The sequence below is a fragment of the Panulirus ornatus genome, chromosome 33, assembly GCF_036320965.1.
Source record: "Panulirus ornatus isolate Po-2019 chromosome 33, ASM3632096v1, whole genome shotgun sequence".
NCBI lineage: Eukaryota > Metazoa > Arthropoda > Malacostraca > Decapoda > Palinuridae > Panulirus > Panulirus ornatus.
In genome coordinates, this window is record NC_092256.1 from 18,393,956 (window position 1) to 18,410,537 (window position 16,582).

At 38.0% G+C, this 16,582-nt stretch overlaps 1 protein-coding gene across 6 annotated transcripts in view; it reads right to left on the minus strand.

Moving 5' to 3' along the window:
* LOC139759539 (SID1 transmembrane family member 1-like) overlaps nt 1-8,874 on the minus strand; it is a 66,091-nt gene extending 57,217 nt beyond the window's left edge. For 2 of the 6 annotated variants that reach the window (XM_071681769.1, XM_071681764.1), the window contains exons 1-5: nt 5,718-5,777; nt 4,269-4,660; nt 2,581-2,714; nt 2,197-2,337; nt 416-569 (exon numbers count right to left, since the gene is read on the minus strand). In XM_071681769.1, the coding sequence (XP_071537870.1) occupies nt 416-569; nt 2,197-2,337; nt 2,581-2,714; nt 4,269-4,660; nt 5,718-5,742 (846 nt within the window). In that variant the 5' untranslated portion in view covers nt 5,743-5,777. Of the gene's footprint in view, nt 1-415; nt 570-2,196; nt 2,338-2,580; nt 2,715-4,268; nt 4,661-5,399; nt 5,588-5,717; nt 5,778-8,171 lie in introns of those variants that run through there. The other 4 variants (XM_071681767.1, XM_071681768.1, XM_071681765.1 and 1 more) reach the window with 4 other exon arrangements.
* Between the last annotated feature and the right edge of the window lie 7,708 nt (nt 8,875-16,582).

Below are 16,582 nucleotides of genomic sequence, written 5' to 3' on the forward strand. Positions count from 1 at the left end.
AGTCACACAGCTCATTCTTTGTAGCTCTAGATTTTCCTGCAGAGCACTATGCACTAGCCCAGTCTTTAGGCAAAATGGTAGGAGCAGTAGACTGAAGTAGTAGGCAGGAACATTTAGGCATGGGCATTAAGTAGAAAAAGTAGGTAGGAACATTAGGTAGAAGTAGTTGATAGGAAAATTAGGTGGGAACCTCTGCAAACACTGCACTAGAGTTGCCCTTTGACAGTGGACTGTTAGGGTGAGGCACAAAAGGCTAAAAAGGGGCAGTGGAGTTCATTAGTTATGGAGGCCTTATTGCTGTAGCCACCCCTTAAGGGAGTTCCTGTTGGAGCAGGCATCAGAGATAAAGATAGACAGACAGTACTAATCATATGGTTATTTTTACAATTTACAAGTACAAGGAATCCTCCAATACCTTAGCATTCTGCAAAGCAAGGATGGCACAGACAGAGGCACTATTATTCTTGCTATCTGCTGTGACCAAAACTGAGTTTTCTTTCTCACTCCATTTATAAAGTTTGTACCAAGGAGATACTGGTGTCGATGTTAAAGACACATTGTCACCCTTCCTGCAAATACAAAAGAAACTTCATTCAACCAGGTAACTGTTTCTAGGAATTCATGCTTTCAAAAAATCAAATAAACTCATGAGAACCACATAAAAAATCATGCAATTTCAGACAAGTTTGGTTATATGAAGATGGTATAAGTAATATGTAAAGTGGTTTGTTACATGAAGATGACATTACTAAATAAGTAACTTTGACATAGATACAAAATTAAACACAAATGCAATGCAAAATCCCAAAATCTTAACCATGTAAAACAGAAAATTAAAGTTAAGATTCCATTCCTTCAATCACTGGACTTGGTTTCAACCCTGGACTCTGTATACAAAATAATAATTAAAGAGTATATACTTAAACAGGCAATAAAGGTTACCATATATCATGTTAATTACAGTGGCTTTAAAGATCATAACAAATACACAAATGTAAATCTGACAAAATATTTCGGGGTTCATAATCAAAAGCTCATTATCAAGAATATTAAAGGTGTTCCAGATATAAGATGGTACATTTCACATACACTTACTCAATCAACAATAAACATAACAAAAACAAGAACACTGACAATGATGACTTCTTTACAAAATTTGCAAAAAAAAATATCTTCTTAAAACTTGATAATCATTTCCCACATTGGCAAGGTAGCAGCAGGAAATAGATGAAGAAAGACACATCCTCTCATATACACATACACATATAAACTTATACGCATTCATTTTTTTTCTTTTCATACTAGTAGCCATTTTCCGCATTAGCGAGGTAGCATTAAGAACTGAGGACTGAGCCTTTGAGGGAATATCCTCACTTGGCCCCCTTCTCTGTTCCTTCTACACACATGCATAAACAATGTACATAAATACACATGTAAATATTCAAACTTGCTTGCCTTCCTCCATAATAATAATAATAAACATAATGAAAATAATAAAAACAAAAGGAACAAATCATAATAATAATAATAATAATAATAATAATAATAATAATAATAATGATGATAATTTTTTTTTCATACTATTCGCCATTTCCCGCGATAGCGAGGTAGCGTTAAGAACAGAGGACTGGGCCTTTGAGGGAATATCCTCACCTGGCCCTCTTCTCTGTTCCTTCTTTTGAAAAAAAAAAAAAAAAAAAAAAATGAGAGGGGAGGATTTCCAGCCCCCCGCTCACTTCCCTTTTAGTCGCCTTCTACGACATGCAGGGAATACGTGGGAAGTATTCTTTCTCCCCTATCCCCAGGGAATAATAATAATAATAATAATAATGATAATAATAATAATAATAATAATAATAATAATAATAGTCATACGAAAAATAATATGGAAGAACAAAGTGAAAGTTACTTTGGGTTATCCAGCCCCGAACATGCTGGAGGTTGTGAAGCATGAATGGGATGAAGTGAACAGGAGCGGTGATGCATGAAGATGTTAAAATGCTATCACTGGGATGAACAAGAGCATCTTACGTCTGCCATTGTTGTGGAACTTGGTACAGTACTAACTGTTGCCAATACTCATATCATGAAACTTATCATCCACCATTGTAGAGGTATTACTTCCTGTATCTGGAGGTACTGCTGCAGCTAAATGATTACAAATTACACAAGTAAAAATTCCAAAATATTACTTACATGAGGACATGAATCTCATCTTTGAGACTGAAAAGCATTGATATATTCTGATTACATCTTGTTGTTATCCTGAACTTCAGTGTTTCGTTGTTACTTTGGAAGGGAGGACACAGAATTTCTTGAATAGAAGTATATTTCTGACTGGAAACAGTATACATTTCAATAATACAAAAACATGACTGTAAATAGTATCAATATTCACCTAATATAAAAAATACTTCAATAAATTAGCTTCATAAAGAAAGTTTTAGATAAAATATAGGGGGTATCAGAAAACCAATATATGAGGCAAATCAAATTTCACAAAAATACTCTACAGAAAATAAAATTTCCTGAATATGAAAAAGCCATGTATTGTGACGTCAATTCACAATATCAACTTACTTTTCACCATGGACAGGGAACATGATTGGCAGAGTCCAGCTATTCAAAAATGACTTCTGCTCAACAGAAACAAAAGTGGGATTCTTAGTAGGATTTTCATACTGGAGATGAACTTCAAGACGGACTCCAGCCACCTGTAGATAATAAAATATTCTAAGCTTTGAGGCTTTGCCGAAGAGCAATTAGGAAGTGGCGTGTTCCTTAGCAGGATCACCCCAGTTGTTGGTATTTTGAGAAATTCAAAAGTTTTTCAAATATGATTGCCATTTCCATATTAGCACCAGGAGTAGATGAAGAAAGGCCACATCCACTCACATCCATTCTCTTGCTGTCATGTATAATGCACTAAAAAGCAAAGTTCCCAATCCACAACCAGGCCTTACAGGCCTTTCCATGGGTTACCCCAAATGCTTCACATGCCCTGGTTCACTTCATTAACATCGTGCCATCCCCAGTAAAATACATCGATCCAACTTACTCTATACCTTGCATGCTTTTCACCTTCATGCATGTTCAGGCAGGCCATGGCTGCTCAAAATTTTCTTCACTCCATCCTTCCATTTCCAAGTTGGTCTTCCCTTTCTCCTTGTTCCTTCCATTTCTGATGCATATATCCTCTTTGTAAAAACATACATTCTATTTGTCAACCGTTCCTCAATCATTATCTCCATATGTTCAAATCATTCTAGCACACCCTCCCCAGCTCTTTAAACTACACTGTTAATTACCACTCTTCTCCCTTACCCTTCATCACTTACTCATTCAAACCAGCTCAAACCACAAACTGTCCTCAAACATTTCATTTCCAATACATCCACCCTCCTCCACACAGCCTTATCTAAAGCCTATGCCTTACATCCATACTATATTATTGGGACAAAAGTAATTAAAGAAATATTGTAGTCATCAATCAACAATATCAAGAGAAGTTAAAAGAAAAAGATGAATCAGATTACTTACAGACATTTAAATTTGATGTTCTTTGACCCCAAGACAATGGTACTTCCAGATTTTCAAAAATTATTATACAAATTATTTTTCTCTTATCAAGGACATGGAGTAAAATAAGATTTTGAGTGCTTGGGATACGGACGTGTGGAATACAAATGGCGTTTCATTTCTAGCCTATGCAAATGCTTTCTCAAATGCTGATAAGAGATTTAGGGCAAGATAAATGAACTCTAGAGAAGAGAGAAGGAAGAATACATTTTAATTTCTAAAGGCATTTAATTTTTCAGAGGTTATCATCTTCCACTTCCTAAGTGTTGATTTGTTTTGCAGAGTAATTCACAGGCTGTTGTACTGTCCTCACACTTCTGCCATAAGACATTTTTATTTGCAGAGGTCCAAAGAGAAATCAGTCATCAAATCTAAGACCAGATGCACATTCAAGGATGACAGAAGACAATAGGATGGTCAAGGCAAAGAAAAATGTTTAAAGAAACTGAAAAATGATACTGCAGAAAGTTTAGTCATACAGTACTTTGTATTAAGAAATCTTCCTTTGAAATATAATGCTACAACTCAAAACAGCCTTATGCCACCTTAAATGTAAAAATTCCTAATATCAAAATCACTTAAACTTCTGAAAACCTATCCGTACAAAATCCTTCAAAATTTGGGCGATCAGGTTTCTAAGAGAACATTGCCATATAATCACAACAAAGAGGTTGACATGTTCAACTCACATTAGGATTGTAGGAGCAGCTGAATATACAGGGATGAGAAGCATTGATGGTAATGTTCACATTGCCATGGAAGCTGCAACTTCCACTGGGAGAAATGGCATTTTGGCATCCAAGAGCTGTTTCCAATCTAGTTTCATTTGTAACATTACGAAGTTGTGCTATATCTGCAACAGCAAGCACAAGTGTTTCATCAGCAACAGCAGGAGTCGGGATACTTCCATTCGTAATGCTACCATTCTGGGGTATAAGAGTTTCATTCGCCTGACCTTTAGAAACCAAACTATGATGTTCTTCTCCTGTTGTATCATTCCCATGCATCAACACCAGTTGTAGCAAGATAACCAATGTAGTCCATGGTGGCTGCATCTTGAATACTCTACAGAATATTTTCCCTGCAGGAAACACAATTATCATCAAACTTTTAAAAAGTATATAATTGTTATAATAATACCCAAAAATCCCACATAAACATCTCAATGTTTTGTGTAAGTATATATGTTTCTAGGATATTTCATGCATAGGCAATAAAAGAAATGATGACAAAAATAGTTGTAGTATCAATAAATATCAGTTTTTCTTAAGCTACTTTAATAATAAATTAAAACATAATCCAGTTTCAGCTTGAACTGAGAAATTAGTAACAAGAATGAAGTCCAATTCTGTTAACTGCACTGCCCTCCCCACACCTTACAACCTAAATCCCCAAAAGAGAGTGGAGCTTTCAAGATCATGGACACAAAGGCATTAAGTATTATCATATTCATTCAATAAAGAAATCCACCACAAGAATAACTTAACCTAACCTAATCTTTTTATAAGCATCAACATATCTTTATAATATTCAAATCATGATAAAAACAAATGAAAAAAGTAGCACTAAAACAGAATATCTGATTTTATTCGTCCTATACTATAATTCAATTAAAAAGTTCCAATCAATTTCATATCAGAAATAAGAAACTAGGGATGGTTGAGTGGTCTAAAACCAATAATCATAATGCCCCCCACAAACCTGATAATTTGAATCCCCAACACTGAGGCTTTCAAGATGAGGGAAAATGTGCCATTAAATATTACACATTCAGAAAAGAAAATCAACATATTTTTTACAGTAAATTAACGCAAATGTACCACGTTAGCGTTGCATTTTTCTCGCTGAACGATTTATATGGCTGCAAGAGTGGGTATCTTCATACACTGGTATATAATGTTTGAGTTCTCAACTAATGGTTTCAGGTGTAAAGAAATGGTCAAATATGGTACAGGAAAATAATTTTCTGTATCCACCTTTACAACCAACAGCAGAAGCTGTAAAAACTAAAAAAAAAAAAAAAAAAATGAACGGAGTTAACATATCGATTCCTCATGTCAATAACTTGAGTACTGGCACCGCAACCGCACACCTGACCTGTGCCAGTAATGGCACTCCAAAAAAGGGCTTTCACCTACACCAGTCCATGGCATGGGGAATCATTTCACACACACAAACACACACACTTCTATGACACGCAGGATGAGAGTCATCTCGAAACACAAGACTTGAAGTACTTCACGCATTGTATTTCACTCGGTCTGATATCTTTTTAACTTTGCCAATTGAAAATGAAGGACGTTAAAGCTCCCATCTATAACATGTTACCTTCCCAAACTGATTATTGTGTCCAGTTCGTGTCACAGGTGGCAGCAACATTTTCAAGCTAACCCCTCCCTAAGAGGCATACAAATATATATATATATATATATATATATATATATATATATATATATATATATATATATATATATTATATATCTATTTTGCTTTGTCGCTGTCTCCCGCGTTTGCGAGGTAGCGCAAGGAAACAGACGAAAGAAATGGCCCAACCCACCCCCATACACATGTATATATATACACGTCCACACACGCAAATATACATACCTATACATCTCAATGAACACATATACATACACACACAGACACATACATATATACCCATGCACACAATTCACACTGCCTTTATTCATTCCCATCGCCACCTCGCGACACATGGAAATACCATCCCCCTCCCCCCTCATGTGTGCGAGGTAGCGCTAGGAAAAGACAACAAAGGCCCCATTCGTTCACATTCAGTCTCTAGCTGTCATGCAATAATGCCCGAAACCACAGCTCCCTTTCCACATCCAGGTCCCACACAACTTTCCATGGTTTACCCCAGACGCTTCACATGCCCTGATTCAATCCACTGACAGCACGTCAACCCCGGTATACCACTTCGATCCAATTCACTCTATTCCTTACCCGCCTTTCATCCTCCTGCATGTTCAGGCCCCGATCACTCAAAATCTTTTTCACTCCATCTTTCCACCTCCAATTTGGTCTCCCACTTCTCCTCGTTCCCTCCATCTCCGACACATATATCCTCTTGGTCAACCTTTCCTCACTCATTCTCTCCATATGCCCAAACCATTTCAAAACACCCTCTTCTGCTCTCTCAACCACGCTCTTTTTATTTCCACGCTTCTCTCTTACCTTTACATTACTTACTCGATCAAACCACCTCACACAACACACTGTCCTTAAACATCTCATTTCCTGCACATCCAGCATATATATATATATATATATATATATATATATATATATATATATATATATATATATATATATATATATATATATATATATATATATACTTCCCACGTATTCCCTGCGTGTCGTAGAAGGCGACTAAAAGGGAAGGGAGCGGGGGGCTGGAAATCCTCCCCTCTCTTTTTTTTTTTTTTTTCAAAAGAAGGAACAGAGAAGGGGGCCAGGTGAGGGTATTCCCTCAAAGGCCCAGTCCTCTGTTCTTAACGCTACCCTCGCTATCGCGGGAAATGGCGAATAGTATGAAAAAAAAAAAAAAAAAATATATATATATATATATATATATATATATATATATATATATATTTTTTCTTTTCTTTCAAACTATTCGCCATTTCCCGCATTAGCGAGGTAGCGTTAAGAACAGAGGACTGGGCCTTTGAGGGAATACCCTCACCTGGCCCAATTCTCTGTTCCTTCTTTTGAAAAAAAAAAAAAAAAAAAAACCGAGAGGGGAGGATTTCCAGCCCCCCGCTCCCTCCCCTTTTAGTCGCCTTCTACGACACGCAGGGAATACGTGGGAAGTATTCTTAATCCCCTATCCCCAGGGATAATATATATATATATATATATATATATATATATATATATATATATATATATATATATATATATATATATACGGACTTAATGCCCTTCAACTCTTCCATATATTCCGAGACAAACATACAGTTTCATATCAAGTTATGCAACTAATCAGACGGTTTTATAAGTCTACAGATTAGACTGCATTCTAGGTTAAACCGTTTGATCATGAGCTGAATTAATTTGGGGTGAAGCAATTCATCACATCTTTCACTCCCCCCCCCAGCCCCACCCAAAAAAAAATATCTACTTAAAAGCCTACTGCATTAACTTAAACATGGGCAGCCCATTGCCAATAAAACGGGCTGTCAACATCGAGTAAGTTTAAAAAGTAACTGCAGATTTTGGGCATATATCTACAGGTATGAAATCAGATGATAAAACGTGGGACACCTGAAAGGCACGCATTAATCTAATGAACGAAGGTACCGAACAGGTACTGGACTCACTCACTCGGTTTCCTCACAAAACCGGATACAGTAATATATTTAATCTATTTCATAGTATTACAGCCACCACATGTAAAATAATTTGGAGCTTATCAGGATAATACGAGCTCTTGTCACAAAATGATTCATTATGTATCTAGAGAAGTATAGCGAAATATTTATTTATACAAAGCGCTGTGGCAGTGCTTACCGCTCGAGGCAAGCAATGCACAATGCACTCATGATATTATTGAATATTCTTACCAGAGACGATGACAATATTGATATCCACCACTACTTGCTGTCAACGTCCTGGGGCTTCGTTGTTCTGCTAAAATACCGCTGATCCCAGTATTCTCAAAAGAAAAAAATCGTCTCAAAACACAACCCTGTAAAACCACCCGTGCTCGCTAAACAATCACAACTGGAGTCTTATGATCACAGTCAAACTAATGAACAATCACTGGGTTCTGTGGACGAGGTTGGTCCTTATCACGATAATGATCGAGTCGCACTGAGCGTCGGGGGTTGGCTGGAGTTCTGATACTGCCTTAGACAACTGCAGTTGCACCACAATACGTGTTCACTACCGCTGCTCCGTCTCATCTCATGGCCCACGCCAATGTTTGTTGTGTTCTTCTTTAAAGGGGAACATTTGCCGCGGTAACGTTGTCATTAGTTTCGCCGATGTTATACTATTATTCATGACGGTCTCTTATCTCTAATAATGATATGATTATCCATGAGCGAAAATTTTTCTTGCGCATGTGCATTCGCATTCGGTAATTCATCTTCAAGATTTTTCATTACATATATGTATATATATATATATATATATATATATATATATATATATATATATATATATATATATATATATATATATATATATACTTCCCCTTTTAGAAAGTTAGAAATACGAGAGGAGAATTTCTAGACCCCGCTCCCGACCCCTTTAGTCGCCTTCTACGACGTCTGTTTCTTTGTGATACTTCGTTAATGCGGGAGACAGCGACTAAGTATAATGAAAAATTCCAAAAAAGGCCCAGTCCTCTGTTCTTAACGCTACCTCACTAACGTGGGAAATGGCGAATAGTTTAAAAGAAAGAAAAAGAATATATATATATATATATATATATATATATATATATATATATATATATATATATATATATATATATATATATATATATATATATATGAAGACCGTAACATTATCAGTAACGGATGTAATTATCAGTTAATATGACTCATTTCACTGAAATGTAATGACATCTTTTAGGGCAAATCATACATTCAACAATAGTTCCCCCCGCAAAAGAAAATCAGTTCTCTGTCATTGAGAATAGAGTTGCGGTATATTTTCTTTAATTATCACAAAACTGACGTCAGTTCCAAGATAAAGTAGAAAACAGAGACCACAACGAAATTATACTTGCGGAAATGACGAAGAGATAAGTGTTGAGTCATGACATGTATACTACCGTACAGGATGCAAAGATCACAGTCGTGGTGAAATGTTCAGTACAGTTTACTATGATCATTACCAAGAGCTCCTCTTGGTAACTTTTCTTGCTTTCTATATGTTTGTATCATCGTATGAGCATGGTTTGAATGAGGCTCCCTTTTGTTTAATGGAGCTTAACTTCGTTGAGGACTCCTATCGAATCCAGTCTCTTTTACCACTTCAATTTCGTATTTTCTCCAAGTATCAAGTTGATGTGAAGTACGTATATATTCTAAACATACTACTCTTTTACTATAATATACTGACATATAACCGTTCATTTCGTGCGCATCATACGAAATTATTATATATTGGACAATCACGTGTTTACCAAATGGCGTCCTAGCTACGTCTCTTCGTTGTATATCAGCTGACTTATATTTCTTTCTTGTATCTCCCCGGGGAAAATGAAACACGAAAAGTTCCCAAGTGCACTTTCGTGTAATAATCACATCATCAGGGGAGACATAAGAGAGAAATATAACAAGAGAGAAATATATACAATGTTATTCTAAAGAAGAATTGATACTGGTGCCAAAGCATTACACTCACGTTAGTCGTGCCACTACAGGCACGTGTAAGACTTCACAAGAATAGGTCAGAAAACCGGGAGGGAGGAGGGGAAGAAAAAGGAAAGTTTCTTCCGTCCTTTGCTTTTCATCGATACAAGGCTGCCATGGTTATTCTGTGAGCGGCATCGTAAGAACTGCGGCACAGTGGCCAGTTGTAAGATGTCACCAAACTGGTCCATTACATCAACTTACAGTCTTCCCACATAGTAAACTCCATCTGCTACAGAGTGTGTATACATCGTCAGAGTTTCAATTCTTTCTATCGTCAGTGCTAAAGCTGCGTGTCATTTCTCATGGTCTAATATACAGTGGTTTGGCATGAGTCCATATCTCCGGTCCATAAACCTTGCAGTTCACACAGTCTGCAAAGTTGTAATACCAAAGCCATTCCAACATCAAACGCATGGCTTTTTGAATCCTGACGCGGCTTTATGTGATGGTGGAAGATCCCAGACACTCACACAGAGTGGAACAACAGAAAGGGATAACAGATGATTCTGGGAGAAAATCTACAAAATTGTTTATTTGACCAAGGCACAAATGATCTTAATCGTGGACTCAAGGCGAAATATAAAGTCGATTCTTGGACTTATCTGTCCTGCTTTCAACCACTGATCTGTAAATCACTTCATATTTGAACACTATTAAAGAGAAATTCCTTTGTCTCAATCAGGCGTATAAACTTTGGCCCACGAGTTTGCATCCATTTCCGATGATACAATCATACGACTCAAGCCTCAGGCAGTTTGCAGACCAAAATTATATAAAAGCAGTTGATGATTTGGAAGACCTTTAGTAAACCACCTGAGCCATAACTTTTTTTCTTTAAGCTAAAGGGATTGACTTTAAAGAAGTTCAGTCGGCTCTTATAGGATATATTTCTCTGTACTATCTCCATTCTCTCTTTATAAATTTTTTTTCAAGTAGGGTAAGCAAAACTGAACGCAGGAAAACCAAACACGAACTCAGTTTCTTACCAGACTTACCAGGTCTCATTTTGAACTCCCAAGACTCTCCATTTATATCTCAGCTCTCGATGGTGGAGTTAGTCAATGGACTAATTTTCTTTTCCTTTATGCACAGTGAGTAACATGATGGTACGTTAGTTTTGACTTTGCTTCCATTGCAAGTTCAGGTGAGAAGTCTCAGGAAGCGGTCCGAACACACTGAATCACCAACTCGTTGAAATACCTACATATTTTCGTAGCATTTTTCTTTTTGGAACAGCAAATTGGTAAATAAGTCCCTTCGAATATTAGTGATTAAGAATATACACTCCCTGTGATTTAGATTAGTTAAGAAAAGACATAATCAAAAGCTTTACCAGTTCCTTTGCAATTCAGTTATGGTTTGAATGAGATATAAAGTAATTGGGCGATTCTTCAAACGAATCATAAGTTAAATGGGTTCAAAAAATCGATCGAGACATCATTAGATTAGTAATAAAACAACACAAACGTTCGTAATGGAACGAAAACCGCCAATACAAATATAATTCACGAATTCTCTATAAGTTTAAACCTGTAAACGAAGTTTCAATATTGCCTCAGACAAGTGTGTGTGGGGTTTGGGAGTGTTTCCATAAGATTCTAATAGAAATAACATCTATGTGCATTTTACACTTATTGTTGCCGTTTGGTTACAAAACTATGATGTTTGAATTTAGTAACTTATCAAGAAGAAGAAAAAAGAAAAAAGAACTCTTCCATACTGTTATTTTTCCAGTTTGTTCATTTTCTTTTTTTTTTTCTTCTTTCAGATTGATGATCCATCAAGTTAGAATGCTACCCACCATCATCGCACACTACACGCTTCCATGATACATGATCAGCAGGTCGATTCATCGTGACTGTATCAGAGACATAGACAGTGTCTGAATACCATCTTTGGCCGTGACTGGTGGCAGAGTTCTTCATGTTTATTGTGTAAATACGGCATTTTCTAAGGCATATGACAAGCACCCTGAATGATCACGGATTGAGGTAATTCTTCTGTATGAAGTCTCAGAAATGATTAGTCCTAAGAAATATACACATAGCTTACCTGGGTCTATTCGAAAACATTCCAGGATACCTGCTGATTACCTCCGAAATTCCTAAGCAAGTCAGATGTGGAGAAAGACAAAATTTGAAGTTAATTATACAGTTAAAAGGCTGCTCCGCGGTGAGGAGGGTGACGCGAGAACTGTGCTTCATGTTTGCTTGTGTTGGCCCTTGACGAGGTCTGGTAGCTAAAAGAAAGGAAAGAAAGAAAAATGCTTATTTCTACTACTTTAAACTCCTAAAACAAAACACAGACATCTAAAAAGAATCCTAAAGGAAATTTTGGAGATTCATTAAGGAGTTATCGGTGCAAAATATCGCAAAAATTATGAAAGAGGAAAAGGAAACAGTTTATATTGTGTCTGCAAAGTCTACACATGCAACTTAATATGGACTAAGAAATGTACTTCGACTTTTCTTATGCTGTATGTCTTGCTGTTTTTGATGACTTTACTGTTGGCTGAATTGGATACAATTTTCTGCATTACATTATTTCTTTTCCTGTCTCAATTTGGGCTTAAAATCTGGGATTTGAAAAATCATGGCCAGAGATAAATTCTCTCATATATTTGACGTATGGAAGAGTTCTTTTTTCTTTTTTCTTCTTCTTGATAAGTTACTAAATTCAAACATCATATATATATGTATATTATCCCTGGGGATAGGGGTGAAAGAATACTTCCCACGTATTCCTCGCGTGTCGTAGAAAGCGACTAGAGGGGACGGGAGCGGGGGGCCGGAAATCCTCCCCTCCTTGTATTAACTTTCTAAAATGGGAAACAGAAGAAGGAGTCACGCGGGGAGTGATCATCCTCCTCGAAGGCTCAGAGTGGGGTGCCTAAATGTGTGTGGATGTAACCAAGATGTGAAAAAAGGAGAGATAGGTAGTATGTTTGAGGAAAGGAACCTGGATGTTTTGGCTCTGAGTGAAACGAAGCTCAAGGGTAAAGGGGAAGAGTGGTTTGGAAATGTCTGGGGAGTGAAGTCAGGGGTTAGTGAGAGGACAAGAGCAAGGGAAGGAGTAGCAATACTCCTTAAACAGGAGTTGTGGGAGTATGTGATAGAATGTAAGAAAGTAAATTCTCGATTAATATGGGTAAAATTGAAAGTTGATGGAGAGAGGTGGGTGATTATTGGTGCATATGCACCTGGGCATGAGAAGAAAGATCATGAGAGGCAAGTGTTTTGGGAGCAGCTGAATGAGTGTGTTAGCGGTTTTGATGCACGAGACCGGGTTATAGTGATGGGTGATTTGAATGCAAAGGTGAGTAATGTGGCAGTTGAGGGAATAATTGGTATGCATGGGGTGTTCAGTGTTGTAAATGGAAATGGTGAAGAGCTTGTAGATTTATGTGCTGAAAAAGGACTGATGATTGGGAATACCTGGTTTAAAAAGCGAGATATACATAAGTATACTTATGTAAGTAGGAGAGATGGCCAGAGAGCGTTATTGGATTACGTGTTAATTGACAGGCGTGCGAAAGAGAGACTTTTGGATGTTAATGTGCTGAGAGGTGCAACTGGAGGGTTGTCTGATCATTATCTTGTGGAGGCTAAGGTGAAGATTAGTATGGGTTTTCAGAAAAGAGGAGTGAATGTTGGGGTGAAGAAGGTGGTGAGAATAAGTGAGCTTGGGAAGGAGACCTGTGTGGGGAAGTACCAGGAGAGACTGTGTACAGAATGGAAAAAGGTGAGAACAATGGAAGGAAGGGGAGTGGGGGAGGAATGGGATGTATTTAGGGAATCAGTGATGGATTGCGCAAAAGATGCTTGTGGCATGAGAAGAGTGGGAGGTGGGCTGTTTAGAAAGGGTAGTGAGTGGTGGGATGAAGAAGTAAGAGTATTAGTGAAAGAGAAGAGAGAGGCATTTGGACGATTTTTGCAGGGAAAAAATGCAATTGAGTGGGAGAAGTATAAAAGAAAGAGACAGGAGGTCAAGAGAAAGGTGCAAGAGGTGAAAAAAAGGGCAAATGAGAGTTGGGGTGAGAGACTATCAGTAAATTTTAGGGAGAATAAAAAGATGTTCTGGAAGGAGGTAAATAGGGTGCGTAAGACAAGGGAGCAAATGGGAACTTCAGTGAAGGGCGTAAATGGGGAGGTGATAACAAGTAGTGGTGATGTGAGAAGGAGATGGAATGAGTATTTTGAAGGTTTGTTGAATGTGTCTGATGACAGAGTGGCAGATATAGGGTGTTTTGGTCGAGGTGGTGTGCAAAGTGAGAGGGTTAGGGAAAATGATTTGGTAAACAGAGAAGAGGTAGTAAAAGCTTTGCGGAAGATGAAAGCCGGCAAGGCAGCAGGTTTGGATGGTATTGCAGTGGAATTTATTAAAAAAGGGGGTGACTGTATTGTTGACTGGTTGGTAAGGTTATTTAATGTATGTATGACTCATGGTGAGGTGCCTGAGGATTGGCGGAATGCGTGCATAGTGCCATTGTACAAAGGCAAAGGGGATAAGAGTGAGTGCTCAAATTACAGAGGTATAAGTTTGTTGAGTATTCCTGGTAAATTATATGGGAGGGTATTGATTGAGAGGGTGAAGGCATGTACAGAGCATCAGATTGGGGAAGAGCAGTGCGGTTTCAGAAGTGGTAGAGGATGTGTGGATCAGGTGTTTGCTTTGAAGAATGTATGTGAGAAATACTTAGAAAAGCAAATGGATTTGTATGTAGCATTTATGGATCTGGAGAAGGCATATGATAGAGTTGATAGAGATGCTCTGTGGAAGGTATTAAGAATATATGGTGTGGGAGGCAAGTTGTTAGAAGCAGTGAAAAGTTTTTATCGAGGATGTAAGGCATGTGTACGTGTAGGAAGAGAGGAAAGTGATTGGTTCTCAGTGAATGTAGGTTTGCGGCAGGGGTGTGTGATGTCTCCATGGTTGTTTAATTTGTTTATGGATGGGGTTGTTAGGGAGGTGAATGCAAGAGTCCTGGAAAGAGGGGCAAGTATGAAGTCTGTTGGGGATGAGAGAGCCTGGGAAGTGAGTCAGTTGTTGTTCGCTGATGATACAGCGCTGGTGGCTGATTCATGTGAGAAACTGCAGAAGCTGGTGACTGAGTTTGGTAAAGTGTGTGGAAGAAGAAAGTTAAGAGTAAATGTGAATAAGAGCAAGGTTATTAGGTACAGTAGGGTTGAGGGTCAAGTCAATTGGGAGGTAAGTTTGAATGGAGAAAAACTGGAGGAAGTGAAGTGTTTTAGATATCTGGGAGTGGATCTGTCAGCGGATGGAACCATGGAAGCGGAAGTGGATCATAGGGTGGGGGAGGGGGCGAAAATTTTGGGAGCCTTGAAAAATGTGTGGAAGTCGAGAACATTATCTCGGAAAGCAAAAATGGGTATGTTTGAAGGAATAGTGGTTCCAACAATGTTGTATGGTTGCGAGGCGTGGGCTATGGATAGAGTTGTGCGCAGGAGGATGGATGTGCTGGAAATGAGATGTTTGAGGACAATGTGTGGTGTGAGGTGGTTTGATCGAGTAAGTAACGTAAGGGTAAGAGAGATGTGTGGAAATAAAAAGAGCGTGGTTGAGAGAGCAGAAGAGGGTGTTTTGAAATGGTTTGGGCACATGGAGAGAATGAGTGAGGAAAGATTGACCAAGAGGATATATGTGTCGGAGGTGGAGGGAACGAGGAGAAGAGGGAGACCAAATTGGAGGTGGAAAGATGGAGTGAAAAAGATTTTGTGTGATCGGGGCCTGAACATGCAGGAGGGTGTAAGGAGGGCAAGGAATAGAGTGAATTGGAGCGATGTGGTATACAGGGGTTGACGTGCTGTCAGTGGAGTGAATCAAGGCATGTGAGGCGTCTGGGGTGGACCATGGAAAGCTGTGTAGGTATGTATACACGTGTGTGGACATGTGTATGTACATGTGTATGGGGGGGGGGTTGGGCCATTTCTTTCGTCTGTTTCCTTGCGCTACCTCGCAGACGCGGGAGACAGCGACAAAGTATAAAAAAAAAAAAAAAAAAAAAAAAAAAAAAAAAAATATTTGACGTCCATGATACTCTTTAACTTGCTCTTATGACTCTTCTTATGAGTGACGCTAAATTGAGAGACTTTAAATTTCAGAGCATTATATTGTCTTTTCATTGCTTAAGCACGGTTACACTAAAAGAAATGTATTATCCATATTTTACAAAAGCTACCTATAAAAGAGGAACGTTTTCTCTAAACCATTAATCTTCATTTTCTCAATGGTGGGCTAACTACTGTAAACGTTCTCGACCACTATCGAGGAGGAATGGACTTCAGATCTTGAATTGCATATCTGAAACAGAATAGTCGCTGGTTATCTTATTGTCTTATATTATGATTAGCTTCGGAAAAGGTGATTTACAGCAAATGTCAAGCAGTTAACAACGGCACACTGTATCCTATCCCAGTTGGGATTTCTAGTACAGAATACAGAAGAGTAAGCTGTTGGTTAATTTGTAAAATCTGGAGCTACATCATGAATTAGATTTATTTAGGATAAAGAAATTCATCATACTTTTAAAAACACACACACATCCATCTAAGATCCCATTACACTAGAGTTGGACATAATTCTGC